This window comes from Protopterus annectens, chromosome 1.part2, assembly GCF_019279795.1.
Source record: "Protopterus annectens isolate FY-2018-M chromosome 1.part2, PAN1.0, whole genome shotgun sequence".
NCBI lineage: Eukaryota > Metazoa > Chordata > Ceratodontiformes > Protopteridae > Protopterus > Protopterus annectens.
The window spans coordinates 109616117-109637794 of record NC_056727.1 but is presented as its reverse complement, the minus strand read 5'-3'; the positions used below and the strand labels follow the sequence as shown (position 1 = coordinate 109637794).

Below are 21678 nucleotides of genomic sequence, written 5' to 3'. Positions count from 1 at the left end.
GCCATTGAGATTCTTGACATAGCTATAGAATGCTTTGTGGCTGTCTTTAGAATCAGTGTCGATTTTGTTTTCGTAACTAGCTTTGGAGGATTTTATCAGGGATCACAGCTTCTTACTGAGGCTGAACAGGGAGCTCCTCCACTCATGAGATTTTACTCTTTTTTTGCAAGAGTTTCTTTCTTCTGTTGTACAGTTTGTTTATGGCAGGGGACCACCAGATTGGCTTCCTTTTTTTGGAGGATAGCATCTTGGTTCTGTTTGGGATAGCACGATCCATGCACTCATGTAAGTGCTTATAAAGTGCAATTGTGTAGGATTCAGTAGTCGTAACTGTATTGTCCATCTGCATGGGTGTCATGAAGTTCACCACTTCTGTCTTAAGAAGCATGAAGTTGGCTTTGGAGAAATTTTTTACTGTGGTTTTCTTAATGGGGGGTGGGGGCAGGATATGGATATCTTGGGTGATTAGCTTATGGTCGGATCGGACCAATGAGGCGTTGACTTCAGGTGTGGAACACCGGTCACTCATGTTGGTAATGACTAGGTCTAGGATATTGTTGCCCCTGGTGGGGGTGTGGATAAGTTGATCCAGGGCATTGGAGTTTATGAATTCCAGAAAGCGTTGAGCGAAGGAGTTCGTACATGAGTAGTTTTCCCAGTTAATGGTGGGGTAGTTGAAATCGCCCATTATTAGGGTGTTTGGTTGAACCCTAATATTTTCCAGTACATCAAGAAAGGAGGAGTGGGAATCCTGGGGCATGGTTTGGGATCTTTAGCAAGCTACAATTTGGATTGCAGTTTTGCCCAGAGTTAGTTGCACTTGGATAACCTCGGATGCATTATGCTGAGCATCTAGCCTGGAGGTGTGGATATCCTTAATGAATATGGACACACCTCTGCCTTTAGTGTTCCGGTCCAGGTTACATGGCCGAAAAGTGTGGTATGTGTTACAGCCTGGTAGTGCAGGTGTGCTCTCTGGAGCCTTGAACCAGGTCTCAGTCACTGCACAGATATCGATGTTCTCCATTTTAAGGAGTGCTTCGAGTGAGTGCATTTTGAGATTTAGACTTCTAGCATTGAGTCGCATCATCCTCAGTTTTTGCTTGCCTGTTCCTGTTACGGTGGTGAATTTGTCATTTGAACCTTGCCTAAAAAAGGCACTATAGGGGCAGCAAGAACCTTAGCTAGTATCCGGAATCCCAGGGGTGACAGGTGCAGGCCATCTCTGGCAAAGCATCATGGTCTGTCAACCATGTCATCCCAGGCAGACAGATACTGGATCCCTTTAGAATGACACCAGAAGCTTAGCCAATTGTTGAAGTCAATCATTTTGTCTGTGTACTGCGGTATCATTCTGGGTGATGGCAGAATGCTACTCAGGGCTAGGGTCATACCTGCCTGGGCTACAAGATTGGACAGCTCTTCCATGTCTCTTTTCATGTATTCCAGGGAGGTACGTCTCAGGTCATTCACACCAACATGGACAGTATCAGAGTCATATTTGTACTTGTTGTGGAGTAACCTGAGTGCGTGGGTTATGTGGCGGATCCTGGCACCCGACAGGCAGCTGACAGTAACCTCCTCCTTGTTTAGCCTTGTGAGTTGGACATCGGTTGTGCCTGACTATAGAGTCACCTACGACTAGTGTGTTGGATACGTTGTTTTGCCTTATTGGCTGTGGTTGAGTGGCACACTGAGTCTGCGGACTATGTGTCATTTGGGTTGTGTTGGGGGGGTGGAGGTTGCTTGCATTTCTGGCTTGAGCAGATTATTATTGAGAGCATCTGCAAATGTTTTTGTGTTTCTATGTGTGGATTTTGGTGGTGTAGATTTAGTGAGACTATGTGATGAGTATGGTGTGGTGCAAGTGTTTACCTTCTCCTCTTGACTGTCAAGTTCAGTCTTGGTTGGAGAGAGGTTTACCTCCAGTTTGGCTAGATAAGTGCATCTCTCACAGGTTGTAGTGTTGGGTGGTAGGAGGAGAGGGTTGTCTGTGTACATGAGGCAATTTCTACATTGCCCCAAGATGCCCAGATCCATCAGATAGACAGAAGAGAACACTGGGAGCTGACCCTTGAACATGCCTGAATAAAAAAACTATTTTCCTCTAGATAAGTGAGGAAAGTGATTACAAGAGCTGTTTTTCTCTAAGCAAGTGAGAAAAGTAAGTACCAAAACTGTTTTCCTCTAGGTAATGAGGAAGGTTGATTGCTGTAGTAATTAGTAGCTTATTTAGTGCTTACAGCAAGTTCTGAACAAGTGCTGATCACGAATAAGCAAATTCAGGTGCTAAAACTAAGAATCTGTATCTGGACTAAACTAGTTACAGGAAAGGGGGGAAACAAGTGCAAATGCAGGCCTTTAAATCAGAAAGTTGAGAGAGATGGAAAAACTGCCCAAACGGCCAATAACTACAATTTCCTGGCCAGAACCACCACTTATGTGGTAGATAGGTTACCCTAGTGCTTACCACTCCTACTGATAAGCTAGAAGGCTTCCCTCCAACACAGAAAGCTTGGGGGGCTCAGAAGCTTGCATACAGTCCTGGAAACAGCAAATCTGAATCTGGACTACACTTGTTACAGGAAAGGTAGGAAACGGGCTTAATTTTTTTTTATATACAGAAAAGTAGCTAAAACAGCAGTAAAAACAATTCATCAGAAGATCACTTCCCATAGCCCTAGTTTAAATTTCACAGATCCCTAGACTTCCATTTAATATGCTGTATGTTTTAGGTAGGATTTATTCTCTCAATGTTTGCAGTTACTTGTTGCAGTCAGGCTAAATGTTTTTATTGTGATTAGCTAAAAGACCACAGTTTTATCTACTCAGAAGAATTGCTAGGGCTTGAGCTTTTGTTGTGTTTTTTTTTATTACTAGGCCTAAGACAGCTGTCATTTTCCCAGAGTCTTTGAGGCAGAAGGCATATCGGGGGGGGGCTGCAGATCCTGCTGGGAAAGTTTAGAATGTCAAAAATTGCTCTGAAAGATAAGTGTAAACCTATTGGTATGTGATTGCTACAGTACTTTGTTGCTCTATCATTGTACTTTTAAGGTGATTGTTCAAATAATTTGTACTTTGTTTCAGCAGGCAGTTCCTGGCTATTTGCAAATCATTCCACACCCTTCCTTGACACATTTTTCTGATTTTACAGTTGCCCTCACCCCTTTTTTGTTGATTTAATCAAACTGCCATTTGATTGTGGTGTTAATTTGCATTACAGATGTTCAAAATATTAGATGCCTGTTGTATTTACAAATATATGTACAAGCATACAATTAAACATTGTTGCATCATTTAGTAGAATCTTTATTGTACAATGATGTTGTGAAGCAAGCACTGATACTTTTTCTTTTTAATTACAGAGATGATGTACAGCAGTCTTTGTCAATAGTACACAACTGTCTCCTTGGCTCTGGGAATCTCTTACCTCCCCTTGAAGGAGTGAAAGTAACTGATCTGTAAGGTTACAGGACTTTTGTTTTTACCTCTGTTCTTTCTTAAGCACTTGAGTTTTTAACTGTTTTATGCCATTCTGTGAGATATGCTTCTGATGTTGCATGCTGTGTAATGCAGATGTGTTTATGTTGGACAGACTGGTGGAGGAACTTTAAGCTATGGCTTTGGGCCATACCTCCCAACCTGCAGATATCAAAAATTTAGACAAAGGGTGTTAGAGTAGTTACATCCAGCAAAAAATCTAGACAGTTAATTACCTTATCATTTGCATACCTAAAAACATAATTTCTCCTGTTTCCAGTAGTATTGTGGGGTACCACCACTCAAAAACACAAGCTTAAAAAGTGACTAAAAATTTAATAAGAGACAGCAAAAGAAAGAACAAGATGTAAATACATTTATTTATTATTTGTTAACTAGGGTAGAACACTGACCCACATAGACTATTTTCAGGCTCAGCCTGCAAATAGAAATTAAACAGAAGTCAAATCAGTAAAGGTTTAATGCAAAGTTACATTGCCGTCTCAAAATGACTTGGAGAAATGTTAGTAGAGAAAACTGTGCACTCAAGGTAATAATATCAGTATATAAGTTTTTACAGTAACTCTAGAAGTAGATTAGGGATAGTAGAAAGGTCAGGTGGGTGAATGCAGCAAGGACAGTGGCTGGTAGTGTAAAGAATTAGGAAGATGGAAAGTCAAGAATCAGGAATGTAAAAAGACAACTTGTCAGTTATTCATGTTTTTTTTTTTTTTAACAGAGAGAGTAATATGTTATTAAGTGGGACATTCATTTACAGTAAAATAGTTCATAAAGAGTTGTTTTTTGCAGAGGTCAAATATGTGGTCATTATACTCTGTGTATGCAAATAAAAAGGAAAAAAAATACATTAATACTTTTATAAACACTTGTTTTTGCCTGAAATGATTTAGAAAAATTGTAAAGGGACAGTCCTGTGGCCTAAAAAGAATTAAAATAGTAATACAGCATTTTCACACAGTGTTTGTTTTATAGTATGAAATGTGTTTTCCAGACTGCAACAAACACTAACACATCCTGAGATGGACATCAAGGGGCACTGCTCATCAGCTGTTGTATTCATCTTTTAAGCAGTTCTATCATTATAACATACTGAAGTAGCAATCCAACAGCAGTAGCATAAACATACCCTACAGTAATCACATTGTAAGGTTAATATGACACGTTTTAAGAACAGTGTGTACAGAATTTTTTATTGTTTGTATCTGGTTCTGTTCAGTTTGGTATAAGATGGAAACAGGAAAATATAAAAGCATCTGGAGATTTTCTCTTCCAGTTTTGCAGTAACATTTTTATTCAGGCAGGATCCTAAATTGTTGCCAGAAAATGTACTTCTAAGAGCAGGGAAAGTTATGTAGCGACACTGATATGGATACTTAGCTGTACACAGGGCCGGTGTTAGCATTTTGGAGGCACCCAGCAAATGTCAAGTTGGGGCCCCCCCTATGCGCTTCCAGTCTAAGTATCGCCCTATCCCTGCCACCCCTCCTAACCATCATTTTAGTTCATGCTGCAAACTTTTAGGAGTACTACACACAGACTGACCTGTAGCTACAATGCTCTTACATTACAACTGGCCTATGTACCACACTAAGTTGGCCCTTCTCACAAAGGGACATTTACAGTTACTGGCATTTAGTTGCAGCAATGATACCCTGCAGCAACTCTGTGTACAGGTCTGGACTTAGGTGAAATAGCACTCTAGGTCTACACACACACACACACACACACACACACACGCGCGCACACACACACACACACACACACACACACACACACAAAATCCAGTCTTCCCCTCTGTTTTACCCCTATCTTTGGCTCACCACACCATGCACATTATTTTTTTTCTAACACGTCTCACATTTCGCCTTACTTTTCAGCTTTTTCAAGAAGCCATAACTTTCTGTATGCTCTGAAGTGCATTTTAACGGTTTTTTTTTTTATACTACCTCTTCAGCCAATGATATCTTGAAAAGAAATTATGATTAAGGAAAGAAATTCAGTGTTGCTATCCTGCTTTAGCTTTCCCTGCATCCTTTCAGCACACTTTTCTTGTCCAAGACAGCACAGTAATAACCATTTATGAAATAATTCAAATAAGCCAGAGCCAAAGAAACCATAGGGTTATAGGTGCTCTGATGTGCATTTTAGAGCATTTCCCAGCCTTTTATTCCAATAGTGGACTAAACAAAAATCATGAATTAGAAAAGACTTCCAGTCTTATTTTTTTTTTTCTTGCAAGGAAGGCATAAGTTATGTCCACAGCTTAATGTTCAAAGCTGACAAAATAGTAGCTCACAATAAACTGACAAGACAATTGTTGTGAGGATACACAGGTCCTATATAGTAATACTTCCTGCCTAGCCTCCCTACCCCTCCAAAAAAAAAAAAAAGATTGTCACTGCCTATGCATATTTCTGGTGTTAGACTGGCATGAAAGCCAAGGTTCAAATTGCCACAGTTATGTATTTCAAGTGACTGATGACATGCATATACCCAGTATGCCTCCTCATTCCTCACCCCCAAAGGCAACCACTAATATATGTGCCTGATGTGTGATTGTGAGGAAAGTGAAAAAATAATGATGACAATAATGTTTGTTGCTCGTAGACAGTATACTGCCCCTACACAAGCTGTAGTAACTTTCTTTGAACGTCTCTGAGGTCTGTGAGATAAGTAAAAGAAACGATGCTAACAGTGTCCTCAACCAAAACACAAGCTATAATGACTTCCTGTGCACAACTCTAAGGTTTGACTCTGAAGAAAATTATAGAAGTAATAACCGCATAATCTGCACCCCAACACATATGACCTACAGTAGCTTTCTGTATACACATACCTGAGCAGGGATGGATTTAGAATGGGGATGTTTGACAGTAGAGGCCATTATCAGTTTTATCCTAATAGGGTCATATCACAGCCCTGTTCAGGTTAAACAGCGTAGTCAGAAATTAATACATTTTTTTCTCCCCACTCTTCCCCAACCAGCAACGGCTTTTGTAGGGCCCACACAGTCAAGAATGATGAAGGGAGACCCCTGTTTCCATTTATACAGCCTGGGGAGTTGGGGGGGGGGGGCACCAGACTCTTAGAAGAGCTAAGTGTCTGAATGATCTGTGATGCATTTTATGCTTTACTTTTGAAATGTAATTACCTGTTAGCTGCATTGTTTACTGATACACAGAAGAATAATGTGTGTCCTGGCAGTAGTGGGTGTTTTCACAGATAAAATTCACTGATATATTTTACACACACACACACACACACACACACACACACACACACACACACACACACACACACACACACTATAGCAATAATAATTTTGTACTTATTTCAGCAAATAGCAATACACAGTACAACATTGGTATTGCCACACCAGATCAATGATTGCTGTTTACCACTTGTCAAACAGCAGTAGGGATAAGTCACTTTTCTTTACCTCACTGATGAGCAGTGTATACTTGTCATTGTCTCTGATTTCACAAACCTTCCCTGATTTTGCTCATAATTTTGCTCTGTCCCTCTTAAAAAGTTTGATTTGCAAGAAAATAATTCAGAATTTCAGACAGTCAGTAAATCTGGACATCAAAGTTTTATACCTATTACACTCCAATACATGCATATTGATGCAAATGGTGTTATTCTATTAACTTTTTAAAAGAGTTAGAGTAATATTTAAAACATGTTCCTGATTTTGAGCTTTTATTCTACTATTATTTATTGACATTGTGGTGAATTCTTCAGCAAATAAGTTGAGAGTGATAGTATATGGTGTTTTACCATATTTATAAAAATCCCTGAAAGAGAAAACCATCCCTGAAGATTGGAAGCTTCAGCTCTTCTTAAAATCTAAGGTTAGGTTCATAGGTAGGAACTAGGCTATCTTCCCAAAGGCATTTATAAGCCTAGCCGGAATGTGTTGGCTTTCGCCACCCCCTTAGATTAGTTCCCTGTACCTCTGTCCAGCAGAGCCATTGAAGTGATCCCTGGGGTAAACTTTCTATTTCCCATCCACTCATCAAGGTTTCTTTTAAAGAAGGTTAGCGAGGAGCTCTGCCTAATGTAGACTGGAATCTTGTTTCAGCACATGGGAAGTCTCTGGGACAGGAATCTATCCCTCCAACACGTCCTATTTATTGTTGTGGTGAGGTTTAGATCCCTGGAGCTTATGGCTTGAGGGGATATGGTTTTCTTTAGGTGGAGCATGTCCATCAATTCTGGGTTGGACATGGCCTTGTATGTCAGTAAGAGATCACCTTTGTGTAGGCAGTATGCAGCCAAGTACAGCTGGAGTTTCTTCAGTCGAGCTGCATAGGGCATCTGCTTGAGGCCAGTGATCCTCTTGGTGAAGTACTTCTGTGGTCTTTCCAGTTGTTGCAGGTGTCTTGTAAGGTACATCCCAAATGGGGCATTGTACTCTATGATGGGTCTGATGATGAGTGATGCATAGAGGGGCCCAATGACCTCTTTCGATCTAGATGCAATCCCTTTTGGGATTAGGTGGGCCACATAGAAGGATTTTCTAACTACTTTGGCAATGTGATTATCAAAGGAGAGGTTACTATCTACTTGGGTCTGCAGATCCTTTATTACATCTTCTGTATTTAGGGGGCTACCACCTATGTGGTAGTTTGTGGATACCTTATTTTTTCCAAAGGGGATGACTATGCACTTTTTGGCATTTAGCTTGAGGCCATGGTTTTGACACCAGATATCTGTCTCAGTGAGACCCTTTTGGAGGATGTCTGTGTCAGCCTTAGAGTCAATTATAGCACCTAGTTTGCAGTCGTCTGCGGACTTGGTCAGCCATAGTCCTCCTGTGCATGCCTGTACTTCTGAGAAGTATATGCTGAACAGGAAGGGGTCCTAGGACTGAGCCCTGGGGAATGCCACTTGTAACTGGTTTAGAGTCAGACCTAGCTCCCGCAACTCTTACCATGTGAGTTCTGTCCGTGAGCCAGTTGGCAACCCTTCTCGTGACGTAGGGGTTTATGTTCAGGCTTGTGAGCTTGTCTATAATACCTGAGTGGGTAATGGTGTCAAAGGCCTTTGCAAGGTCTAGGTAGGCTGTGTGGACCATCTTTCCCTCATCTATAGCATTGGTAACTGTCTCAAAAAAGTCCACCAGGTTTAGGAGGCATGATCTGCCCTTAACAAAGCCAAACTGGGTAGGGTCCAGTGTTTGGAGGTTTCCAATGTCTCCGTTAATGAGATCCATGATGATGCACTCCATAGCTTTGCAGACCAAGCTAGTCAGGCTTATAGGGCGATAGTTCCCGGGGTCCGTTGTGGCTCCACCTTTGTGGAGTGGAATAACTGTTGCTCTGCGCCACTCTGTGGGCACGTAGCCTACAGAGAGGCTGAGTTTAAATGGTGTGCTTAGGTGAGGGGTTAGATCATCTTTGAGCGCGTGTAGGACGCAGCCTGGGACACCGTCCGTTCCCATTGATGCTGTGTTTTTGGCTTTGGAGAGGGCTGTTTTAACCTGAGTGTCTGTGATTTCAGGGGCACTACATTCTTCTGGTATAGTTATGGTACCTTTTGGGGGTGAGAGGGGGGTGAAGTTTGCACTGAACCTGTCTGCCAGGATGTTGGCAATATCGGTCGGTTCAGTGTATTCTGTGCCATTCTACACTAACTCCGAGCAGATCTGAGAATTGCCACTTAGATTCTTGACATAGCTAAAGAATGCCTTGTGGTTATCTTTGGAGTCCATGGCAATTATTCTTTTGAAGCTAGCCTTGGATGAGTTTATGAGGGAATGTAGTTTCTTGCTGATACTGATCAGGGATGTCTTCCCTTCTTGGGATTTTACTCTTTTCTGTACTAGTTTCCTCCTTCTATTGTATAGCTTGTTTATGGCAGGGGTCCACCAGAATGGTTTCCTTTTTTTGGAGGAGTGAGTCTTGGTTTTGTTTGGGATTGCATGATCCATGCATTCTTGTAGGTGCCCGTAGAGTGCATTAGTAAAGGATTTTGCAGCTTGGACAGCGTTATCCTTTAGCATGGGGGCTTTGAAACTTCCCACCTCGGTCTTAAGTAACGTGAAGTTTGCTTTTGAAAAGTTTTTCACAGTGGTTTCTTTGACCGGGGTGGTGGCGGAATGTGGATATCCAGAGTGATTAGTTTATGGTCAGATCTAACCAGTGAAGGGTTGACCTCCGGTGTGGAACACCAGTTGCCCATGTTGGTGATGACCAGGACCAATATGTTGTCACCTCTGGTGGGGGTGTTGACCAGTTGATCCAGGGTGTTTGAGTTTATAAATTCTAGAAAATGTTGGGCAAGGGAGTTTGTACTTGAGTAGTTCTCCCAGTTAATGTTTGGGTAATTTAAATCACCCAATATCAGGGTGTTTGATAGGACCTTTATGTTTCCCAGTGTTTCCAGGAATGCGGAGTTGGGGTCCTGAGACATGGTGGGTGATCTGTAGCAAGCTATATTTTGAATAGCAGTTTTGCCCATTGTTAGCTGCACGTGGATGATCTCTGAAGCATCGTGGTGTGCCACTAACCTGGATGTGTGGGTATCCTTAATGAATATGGATACTCCCTCGCCTTTTGTATTTCGGTCCATGTTTTGTGGCTAAAATGTATGGTATGAGTTGTAGCCTGGTAGTGCTGGGGTGCTCTCTGGAACCTTAAACCATGTTTCTGTTACTGCACATATATCGATTTTCTCCATACTGAAGAGTGCCTCGAGTGCGTGCATTTTGAGGTTTAGACTTCTGGAATTGAGTAGTATTACCCTCAGTTTTTTGTTACTTGTGCTATTTACGGTGATGGGTTTGTCTTTTGAGCCTTGCCTAAAAAAGGCACTATGGGGCTGGAAAGAGCCTTGGCCAGTATTCGAAAGCCTAAGGGTGACAGGTGCAAGCCGTCTCTAGCGAAGCAGCGTGGCTTGTTGAGCATGTCATCCCAGGCTGACAGACACTGGATCCCCTTTGAATGACACCAGAAGCTTAGCCAGTTTTTAAAATTGATATTTTATTTCTCTATACTGTGGTATCATTCTTGGTGAATGCAGGATGCCACTCAGGGTCAGGGTCATACCGGCCCGGGCTACGTGATCAGAGAGCTCCTCCATGTCTCTTTTCATGTAGTCCAGGGAGGTACGGCTCAGGTCATTCACACCAACATGGACAAGAGTCATATTTGTACTTGTTCTGGAGTGGCCTGAGTGCTTGTGTTATGTGGCAGATCCTGGCATCCGACAGGCAGCTAACAGTAACCCTCTCCTTGTTCAGCCTAGTGAGTGGGACGTCAGTGTGCCTGACTATAGAGTCACCTATTACTAGTGTGTTGGGTATGTTATTTTGTCTTAAGGGTTGTGATTGTGTGGCACACTGGTTGTTTCATGGTTTGTGTTGGGGGGGGGGGTGGAGGTTTCTTGGATGTCTGCTTTGGAGGTCTCTGTTGCTCCTGCAGATTTTTATTTAGAGCCTCCGAGGATGTTTTATTGTATTTATGTGTGTTTTTTGCTGATGCTGGTTTCATAGGTCTATGTGAGACTGGTGGTGTGAAGCAAGTAATTCCCTTCTCCTCTTGACTGCCTGGTCCAGTCTTGGGTTGAGAGACGTTTGCACTGAGATCAGTCACTCTGGGCTGCTGATATCTCTAGTGCTTACCTTTCTCATTTTTATGATCAGCTTTATCCTAACAGGGTCATATCACAGCCTTGTTCAGGTTAAAGAACATAATCTGAAAATTCATACATTTTTTTCTCCTCATTTTCCCCAAACTACAGCTTTTGTGGGGCTCTCACACAGTCAAGACTATTGCTGGTACCTAAAGCTGGTTGTGTTTTAATATTAGTGGAGATAATGTCCACCAGCAGGGTTTAATTAAGCCAGAGGTATCATGTCAGTGGTAAAATATTTAATGGAATTGTGAACCCTGTGACTTGATAAATTTTAAAGGAGATATACATAAGTTATTGCCCACCTGGTTTATTAGGTATACATGTTCGTTTGTTTGACAGACATGTTACAAACTATCAGTGTAACTACTGTGGTTGGGGCTCCTAGTGAACACAGGGTTCGCTGGTGCCTAAAGCCAGCTGTGGCTGTACAGTACATACTGAAGGGAAGACTGTCCTACTTTCACTCTCATCAGTGTGCATATTGCAAAGGGAGACTTCAAACAAGGTTACTTTCAGCTGTTCCTGCTTGATGTTCGTGTTTCGCTGTTGCAGTCATTACATTTGGATTATCTGCTTGCAGTAGCTATCAGTCGGCCTGATTATCAAAGTCTTGGGTCCTGCGTTAGTTGCTGTCTCATCTTCCATGACGTCAGGTAGTCAGGGGTATAAAGCATGGAGCCATTACATCAGTCTTTCTTGCCATGCAGTGCCCAAGTGCTGGTCGGCCGACTCCTGAAATTTTCGTTTTCGAGTTTCAGATCCGTAAGTCTTCAACTAAGCTAAGTACCCCATTGGGGAACCTTTTTCTTGCTGTAAACCAAAGTCTGTAAAAGTTAACAATTGTATTTCTTGTGGAAAGCAAATACCTCATAAAGATTTTCATTCGTGCTGCATTCCTTGCTTAGGCCCAGACCACAGCGTACCTCGCTGTCGGTTTTGTGCCTTATTCAAACTTCGTACTATTCATCGTCGGTTCATTTACACATCTAAATATTTTGGTACTCTGTTCAGTTATCCAGACATGGCTTCAGTAAGCCACCCGACTACCGACATTCCAAAAAAATACAAAGATAAAGACCGAGACAGACCGCATAGGTCCAAAGCTGCTGACGACGCTTCTCCTAAGCTAGTCGCCAGTTCACCGGTACTCAGTGAGGCGCTTTTGCAGCCTCTGATACCCGCTACTTCAGATTTGCAGGCCTCTACTGAGACCCATGTGGAGTCCGGTATGCCGCGAGATGCTTTTTTGACTGTGGAACCTGTGGATGTCTCTACCTTGGATGGGTCTGGAGCCGCTCTGCAGGCACTGGCTTCTGAGGGTGTTTTCAGGCCTGCTGACTTGCATATTAAACCAACACCATCTTCTTCTTCAAGGCCTAAAACTCGATCCATGCCTAGAAAACCGACGCCCAGACTGCATGGTCAGGCCCCCATGCCTAAAAAACAAATGATAAGAATGGCTGAAGACCTTATTACTCTAATCAGGGCAAGCCACCCTTCCCCCTCTAAGAGACCTAGGACTGATTTTCCTTCGGATTCTTCTGATCAAGATTCTGAAATTTCTGTTTTCTCTAATGACCAGGATTTGCCCTTATCTATCTATGAGGATTCTGATTCAGAGGACTCCATTACCTCTGCTTCCCCTCCAGAGGATTTCTCTTTTGGTGAAACCTTGCATACTCTTAGGGAGCATTTTCGCTGGGAAAGCCAGGATTACTCTGACTCCAAAAAGAGGCTTAGGGAATTCTTACTCCTGCCTCAGCACAGGCCTTTAGCTATCCCTCCTGTGCTGGACATTGTAGATGTCTTTTTGGAATCTAGCCTGGCCCCTGACTCTTTACCTCCTGCTCCCAGAAAGCCTGATAAATATTGCAGGGTATCTGACTCTCACAAGTTCCTCTTTAAAATTCTACTGCAGATCCTCAGACCATTTCACAGGGACCCAAGGGCATTAAGGCTACTACTACCAAAAATCCTACCCCCTCTGATAGAGATTCCAGGGCGCTGGATAGATGGGGTAAGAAGGTATACACTTTTGCAACCTTAAACTGCCAGTTTCATTTGTTAAAGTATCAGCAGTATATTATTGGATTGCCTAAACAGAAAATGATGTTGATTCCTGACAATGCTGAAAAAGATTTACAGGATTTAATGCATTCTGCTGAACAAGTTAGAAAACAAACTTTGCAGTGCGGTTTTGATTCATTAGAGGCATCTTGCAGGGTTGCTGTCACTGGGTCTGTACTTAGAAAAGACATGCTTGACTTAAGGAGCAATCTTTGCCAGATCATGTTAAAGCTAAATTACTGGATGCTCCCGTAAACCAAGACCGCCTGTTTGGCAAAAAAGCAGAAGGAGTACTTAAAAAGATGGAGGAAAAAGCTAAATCCATGTAAACTGTTAAAAATTTCCTGCAAGTACAGCCTCCCAGATTTAGTAGGCATTGGCCCTCTCAGAATTGGTCCTTTCCTGCCTCTTCCAGGCCTTCTCAGTCCAAACCCAGAACCAGCAGAACACCCAGGCTTCAGTCCCAAGGTACTCATAGGCCTAAGCATTGGGGGGCGCCCACTTCAAAAGCAGGGAGTAGTAAGATTCCCCCCTATGGTAAACTGTCTCAATGACTTAACTTTAAACCTTCCAAGCCCTGCTCAACTGACTGTTCCTTTAGGGGGAAAGATTGCCCTGCATGCAAAAAAGTGGGAATTCATTACCCAGGACAAATAGGTTTTAAATATAGTTTCCCAAGGATACAGATTCCTCTTCCACTCCTCACCAACCTGAAACGGTTGGCCAGACCTACCCCCAAATCAATGGGCAGAGGCTCAAAAGCAAGTTCTCTCTCTTTTAAGCATTAAGACTATTCAGCCTGTCCCAGAGGAAGAATGGGGGCAAAGTTTCTACTCAAGACTTTTCCTGGTACCCAGAAAAGACAATTTCTGGCGTCCTGTCCTGTACCTGTCTATTCTAAACTTTTGGTAATCCTACAATTCAAGATGCTAACTCTTCAACAGCTACTTCCCATGCTAGGCAAAGATGCCTGGTTGGCAACACTGGATTTAAAGGAAGCCTACCTGCACATCCCAGTTCAGAGCAGGCTACATGTGCTATCAGTTCTCTGCGCTGCCCTTTGGCTTATCTACTGCGCCCAGGGTATTCACTAAGTGCCTAGATCTAGTCATTGCATTTTGCAGGCAAAGAAATATTCAGATATACCCATACCTGGACGATTGTCTAATTCAGGCAGAAAGCCAGGACATACTATTAAATCAGCTGGCATTTGTAAAGAAGTTGCTAACATCTCTGGGGTACACCATAAACGAAAAGAAATCACATCTTGTACCCTGCCAACAAATTGTATTCCTGGGAGCAAGCTTGAATACAACTTTCCAGATGGCCTACCTGACACCAGAGAAACAAGTTCATTTGAGAGTCTATTCAAACTACTGGCCACAAAGACCCAGCTATCTGCAAGGATAATACTGCAAGCCCTGGGATTCATGGCCTCTTGCATTCTACTAATCCCATATGCAAGACTGCATATGAGGAAACTACAATGGTATCTAAAAAGCCTATGGTGTCAACATTCTCAGGATCTCGAATTAATGATTCCTATCATACCTTGTCTACAGATAGAGTTCCTTTGGTGGGCAGAGGCCTGCCACCAAAACAAGGGACTGCCATTAACTCTACCCCCTGCCATCCAAACCCTAACAACAGACGCATCAGACTATGCATGGGGGGCTCACTTGGCAGGGCAGTGCATTCAGGGCAAATGGAACCCAAATCAAATGCACCTGCATATCATTCAAAAAGAGATTTTAGCTGTACAGAATGCTTTGACAGCCTTCAAGGACCACATTCTTCCAGGACAGTTATTGGTAAAGACGGACAACACCGCTGTTATGTGGTACATAGACAAGCAGGGGGGAACCCACTCATACCCTCTCTGCAGACTAGCCATGGCTCTGTGGAACACAGCCTTGAGCTACCAAGTGCACCTACAGGCTCATGTCCTGCCAGGAAAGCTGGCAGACGACCTAAGCAGAAATCTCATGGACCCACACAATTGGAAACTGGAACCAAAGATATTCAACATGTTGAGAATCAAATGGGCGAGCCCAGAGATTGACCTGTTTGCCTTCCCCTGGAACTACCAGTTGGACAAATTCTTCACAAGGACTCCCCACAAACAAGCTTGGAAAGTGGAAAGTGGATGCCCTGTCCTTCACCTGGAAAAAACAGTTTATGCCTTTCCCCCTTTACTTCTCCTCTCCAAGGTACTACTAAACATCAAACAGGACAAACCAAGGACAATACTGATTGCACCAGACTGGCCACGCCAACACTGGTACCCCCTCTTGTGCAGTGTGTCACTGCTGGCACCATGGCACCTGCATCAGACCCCTGCCCTGCTGTCCCAGCAGGAGGGCCAGATTCTGCACCCACATCTTCAAACCCTGAACCTGGCAGCCTGGCTAATTACCTGATCTCTCCATTACCATCCCTCAGTAAACAAGTGATGGATGTCATTCTGGAGGCAAGGAGGCCTAGTACTAGAAAATCCTATGCTGAAAAATGGAAAATATTCTGTTCCTGGAGCCAAACTCAGGGGATGGGTACAGCAGCACCCAATTTACCCCATATTCTTCAATACTTAACTGAGATGCTTCACAAGGGCCTTTCCTTTTCCTCCATCAAAATTCATGCCTCAGCCATTTCAGCTCATTACAATACAGAGCCACCCCTCTTCTCTCATCCACTGCTGAAGCAATTCATCAGAGGGGCCAAAAACTGAAGACTACCCAGGAGAGCCCCTACTCCAGCCTGGGACCTTAACTTTGTATTGGAAAAGCTCACTGTACCTCCCTTTGAGCCAGCTGCAAATGCAGACTTGAAATTCCTTTCTTGGAAAACAGCCTTCCTTCTAGCCATCACTTCAGCAAGAAGGGTGTCTGAATTACAGGCCCTTATGGCAGTGGAGCCTTTCATCATCTATCATGCTGACAGGGTGTCCCCTCAGGACCAATCCCTCCTTCATGTTCAAGGTAGTATCCAGTGTGACCCTTAATCAGTCCATTAATTTGCCAACCTTCTTTTCTAATCCACAGAACAAAGGGGAATGAATACTGCACTCCTTGGGTGTGCACAGACAACTTAGATTTTACTTGGACAGGACTAGATCCCTCAGGAAATCGGAACAGCTGCTGGTTGCATTTGCTGCAGGGGCAGAGGGGAAGGCCATTTCAAAGCAAACCATTTCTAAGTGGATAGGCCTTTGCATTCATTTCTGCTATAAACACCATGGAAAACCTACCCACAGGGGATAAGACCACACTCAACCAGGGCTGCATCTACCTCTACAGCCTTTCTCAGAGGTGTCCCTACCTGGGACATCCTAGAAGCTTCTACCTGGAGTTCTGTATATACCTTCACCAAGCATTACCACTTGCCAATTTTTTTCTAAATCCACAACTGGCTTTGCCACTGCAGTCTTGCAGGGCCTTATAGCTGGTCCTAATGCTATCTAATTACCTCCTCCCATCCTTAGTTTTGGGAATCTTCCCAAATGTGATGACTGCAACAGTGAAACACAAAGAACATAGTACAGTTGTGTACACTTAGCATAAATGTAGATGTTCGAGTGTATTCACTGTTGCAGTCCTGGTTACCCTCCCTCCAGCCCCCTGACTTCTATTGACTGTACCTCTATTCTTGTTGACTATACTTAAAGCTTTCTGGTGTATTTGCTTTTTTGTTGGAGGTGTAACCTTGTATATAATTGCTTCCCATTATGGGGGCACCTGACATCTGGGGCAAGAAAAACTGATGTAATGGCGTCAGCTGCATGCTTTATACCCTGAATACCTGACGTCATGGAAGATGAGACAGCAACTGACATAGGAATCAAGACTTTGATAATCAGGCCGACTGAGGGCTACTGCAAGCAGATAATCCAAATGTGATGATTGCAACAGTGAATACACTCGAACATCTACATTTATGATAAGTGTACACAACTCTACTTTGTTCATACAGTTACCATTTCCTTTGCAACTTGCATATTCTGTTACTAGTACAATTGCTTTTAAAGCTTTAGTGACATTCAGCCTTGAGGAATGGCAGCAGGCTGATGACACCGCTGCTAGAATGCAACAGGTAAAGGGTCAAACTTAAAATCCTAATTTAAAGGGCCAGTTAGAATTTCATGGCACTCTATTTTTTTTTTAGTATAAAATTTGGTATTTTCTGAAAATGGGTATTGTTGAGAGGTGTGGTTTGGTCCTTGATTTATTTGATGTGTGGTACAGTATGTATAAATGTGAGTCAATATTTTTTTTCCAAAATTAAACCATGCATCATTGATGAGGAAAAACTGTATGTCTTTGTTGAGTACAGTCTTTATTTCATGTGTGTATGTAAACCTCACATGACAGTTAATTGTAACTTTTACTTTTCTCCTGAAACTTCATAATATGTGGACCTTGGTGAATGAGGAGAATGTATCTGGGATAAAATTGTTTTGACAGTTCTTTTCATGAATAGTAGTACATTGTGTGTGTAAATTGTTGTAGCACTGATTTAGTATAATTATGCTAAAAAGTATGCATTGCTTGTATACATGCATGGTGATTGTTATATATATATATTTAATTAGTATGACATTGGAAGCCTTCTGCTGTGGATCATTATTTGAATTTCCCCTGTTTAATTTCTCCAAGTACTTAGGTTTTACATTCATTGATAGGAATAGACCGGGTGTCGAACCCCTTTCCTAAATCAGGACTTAATGTTCATAAAATCATTATTGCTGTAGTCTTTGATGTTGGCCATCAGTGATCTTCTCAGCACCCACAATGGGCTAATAATGGCCCCCTCTTGGAGTTTATATGGGGTTGCATGTACTGGTAGCATATTTAAGTACAATTGTAAATTATTTTTTTTACTGATTTTGTTGCTTCTGCTACTGTTGTAACTGTCTTGGCATGTTTCTTCCATGGTACTCGTTTCTGTTTGCTAATCCTGGTATTTTAAGTCTTTGTATCTCAGTATTCAGGAAACTTAAATCACTGTGTGTAATGATTTCAGTGATCAAAGCTACATTTGCTGTTTTTTTTCTTGGATAACTTTATCTGGTTTTCTTGCGTCTGTTTTTGAATTGTTGGTAATGGGTCATACATTGTGATATAAACTTCATCATAATACTTTGTGGTTCATGTGTCCATTGTTTCCTAGCTACTGCTTAATTGTACTGTTTGCCTAATCCCTAATGCAGAAATTGTCACATTATTAATGCTTTTCAGTATTGTTAGTTTATTCCGTAAACAGCACTAGGAGACTGCCTACCAAGATGATCACATCAGTCTCAAAGAACAAAGGAAAACTTCATATTTTATGCCTTTTCTTATCAATTTCAAGCATGCAGAATTTTGACGTTATATAGCTTTTAACAAATCAATGTATTTTTAAATATTTTATGCCCTTGTGTTTCTCACTTAGAGCTTCACGTGAACACTTGACAATATGCCTTTTTCAAACATAGACCATCTGGTCTAAGAATTTATCTTTTGACTTTGTTACATTCAGTACTAGTATATACTATCTTACAGACATCCTTGAAATGATTCATGCCCCAGCCTGAGAAGGCCAGAGCATAAACTATTAACATTCTGAAACCATACATGCATTCAAATATTTCAAGCACGGGCATTAATTTCCTTCTAACTTGTCACTATACCAAAACACTTGTTCCCATAATAAGTGTCCAGGCTCTTTAACATAGCATCATAACATTCCTTAACTCCTTCAGCACTTACTTTGCCTTCACTTATCTGTCAGTACACTGTAATTTGCTAATAAAGGGAATGCAGTTGGGCAGTTGAAATATAAAGCTACAACTTACGTGTGACTGTATGTTGCATCATCATGCATCTATTTTACCTTTTGATTTTAATGTAAACATATTATAAACATTTTATTTGACTCATTTGTGAAGAAACTGCAAGTTAATATGCGTTTATTTTGTGAAGAATAATTACATTTTTCTGTAACAGTATATAGACCTTAACCTTGCGTGTATCACACCTAGTGATGAGATTTGTAACTTTTTCCATTTCTGTTTTACAGAACTTGCATTTGTGTGTTTCTCCCTCTTTTTCAATGGACTTTGTAGACCAAAGTGTATGTAGCCCACTCTTTTGGTCCTCCATTATTAGCCTTTCATCTTTGTTTCAGTTCACCTCTCCTTTTTTCTTTACTGTGTTAAATCTTAGCACAAGATTGTTCCAGAAAATCTCTATACTTCCCAGTATATTTATGGATTTTCCACTTTTCGTTTTTCCTGGTTCTTTTCTTTATATTATTTTATTTATTTATTTATTTATTTTTTTAGCACTTTACATCGCTGCCTGATTCTTGTCTACTTCTGGTGTTCTATCCATTTCCACTTTGTTGTGAAATGCTTTTGCTAAATTAAGCAAAGGCTACCCATAGTGCTTCTCTTCCCTTCTCCTCTGATCTCATTTGCCACATGAGCTGTGCCTTCAGCTAAGTGCTAACATTTCTTATATTTAGATATTTATAAATATCCTCTACTTTACTTCTTATTTCCTGGATTTTTGTTATTACTGTTGTTTTTTTGAGTGTGAGTGCATTATCTTCATTCCTTACCTTGTCTGTAAATAATCTTTGACTTATCATTGTTGGTATGGGCCTCTCCCTTCCCTTTTACCTCTGGTAAACATTTTTAAATACCATTGGTGGTATTCCCTTCACTTCCTTTTTCTTCCCTTACCCCTTTGTGAGTATTTTTCTCTAATTGCCATTGTTGGTACTATCGCTATTAAAAAAAATAATTCTTTACTTTGTTTTTTCAGTTACTTTGTGTGTGTGTGTGTGGGTGTGTGTGTCAGTTTGTGTCCATGCCTTCTTGTGTAATTTTTTGAAATATGGCAGAGAGACAGAAGGGAACCAATGGGTTCAAGCAATGCGAAGAATGTGGCAGAAAGATATCCAACTCGGATGGGCATCTTACTTGTGTCTGTTGTGTGGGGATTCAACTGCCGTGTGAACTCTGCAAGGATTTCAGCATTCACATCCTTGCAGAAACACACAATAAACACATCTTCAAGGAGCTGTTAAAATGCCCTTTTGGCGAGGCTTTGTCTGAGGGGGAGACATCTAAGTCTCCCAAAAAAAGGTTCAAAGAAAAGGAGTCACTCTATTCCAGTATCTTCTTAAGCTCATGAGTCTAAATCTTCTAAAGGCCAGTTCCGTCTCATGCCTTTGAACCAAGGCCTAAGATACCAAAATTGACACCTCTGCTGTTACAGCACCAAAGCCTGTAATGTCTCCCACAGTGCCGACAACTGTTGAACCTACAAAAGTCACTACGGCACTGACCTGTTCATCGGTACCAGTGATCCTCTCGGCACCAACAATACTTTCCCAGGCATACCAGTTACTTCCTCCCCAGCAAAACAAATTATTGGTCAGCCGACCATGGTGCCGAAGGTCAAGTCTGTACACAGGACTAGGTACTCTCCAATTATTGACCCCTTTCTTGGGCCAGCAATTAAATCCATTCCTTGAAAGGTCAGAATTGCCCTCAGGGATGTTCGGCCGTTCCACCAGGACCCTTTCAGAGCTTGATGTCGGATTAGTGGATCAGCTCTTCGTGGCCAGAAGCCTTCCTTGGCCCATCTAGGACCTCTCTCCCATCTGGAGCAGAGTGTTACTTTCCCAGGGCTCCCACTTATCTTCCTCCTTCAACCTCTCTGCAGGACTTGGAGATTTCAACATTCCTGGTGCCGACTACTTCTGTGCCGATGGTGGACATCACCTCGATTCTGGAAATAACTCTGTGGTCAGCAGCTTCATTGAGCCATCCCATCCACAGGGCCATGGCTTGGCTGCAGGATCCGTGGATCGTCTCCAATTTTTTCCATGTTGCTGTCCACGGTTCCTGGTGCTCTGGCAGTTGCAAGTCCTCTCGCGGCTCCTGCTCTTGAGGTGGGCTTGTCAGAGTGGGGTGTGACCCCGGTTCCGAGGTTGTCTTTCTCTGTTCTGGCTCCCATCCTTCTTCAGGCAGGCCTGCCTTCCAGATTATTTAGAGAGCATTTGCCTCAGCAGGCTCGCAGTTGGCACCATCCCTGTTTGAGTGTCACATCTCTGTATCCTCTGCTTTGCAGCTCTCACAATCTGCTACATTGGAGCAGCAAGACACCCTTCTGGGGGGTACCCTCTCTTTGGAGTCGTCCTCAGATCTTCCCAGCGAGGAGCCACCCCATAAGAGATTGTGCAAGGGGAAGCACCTGGATTCTCCAGAAGAATCGGTCACTGAGGATACAGGTTTCGATGAAAGGGAAGGGTCCCCATGGTCATCTCCTGAAGATGTCTCCTTTGGAGACATCCTGGAAATCTTAAAACACAAGGGTGATTGGAAGGCCACAAACCCTTCCTCTGAGGAATCTGTTTTCTTGCAGGCTTTTTGTGCCCGACCTTCTACTTCTTGGGTGACCCCACCTGCCGATGAACCTC

At 42.3% G+C, this 21678-nt stretch overlaps 1 protein-coding gene across 1 annotated transcript in view; it reads left to right on the top strand.

Annotated features, from left to right (window-relative positions):
• PSME4 (proteasome activator subunit 4) overlaps nt 1-21678 on the top strand; it is a 2990260-nt gene that overhangs the window by 1304085 nt on the left and 1664497 nt on the right. The window contains exon 20 of the mRNA XM_044055122.1: nt 3366-3461. Within this exon, the coding sequence (XP_043911057.1) occupies nt 3366-3461 (96 nt within the window). The remainder of the gene's footprint in view (nt 1-3365; nt 3462-21678) is intronic.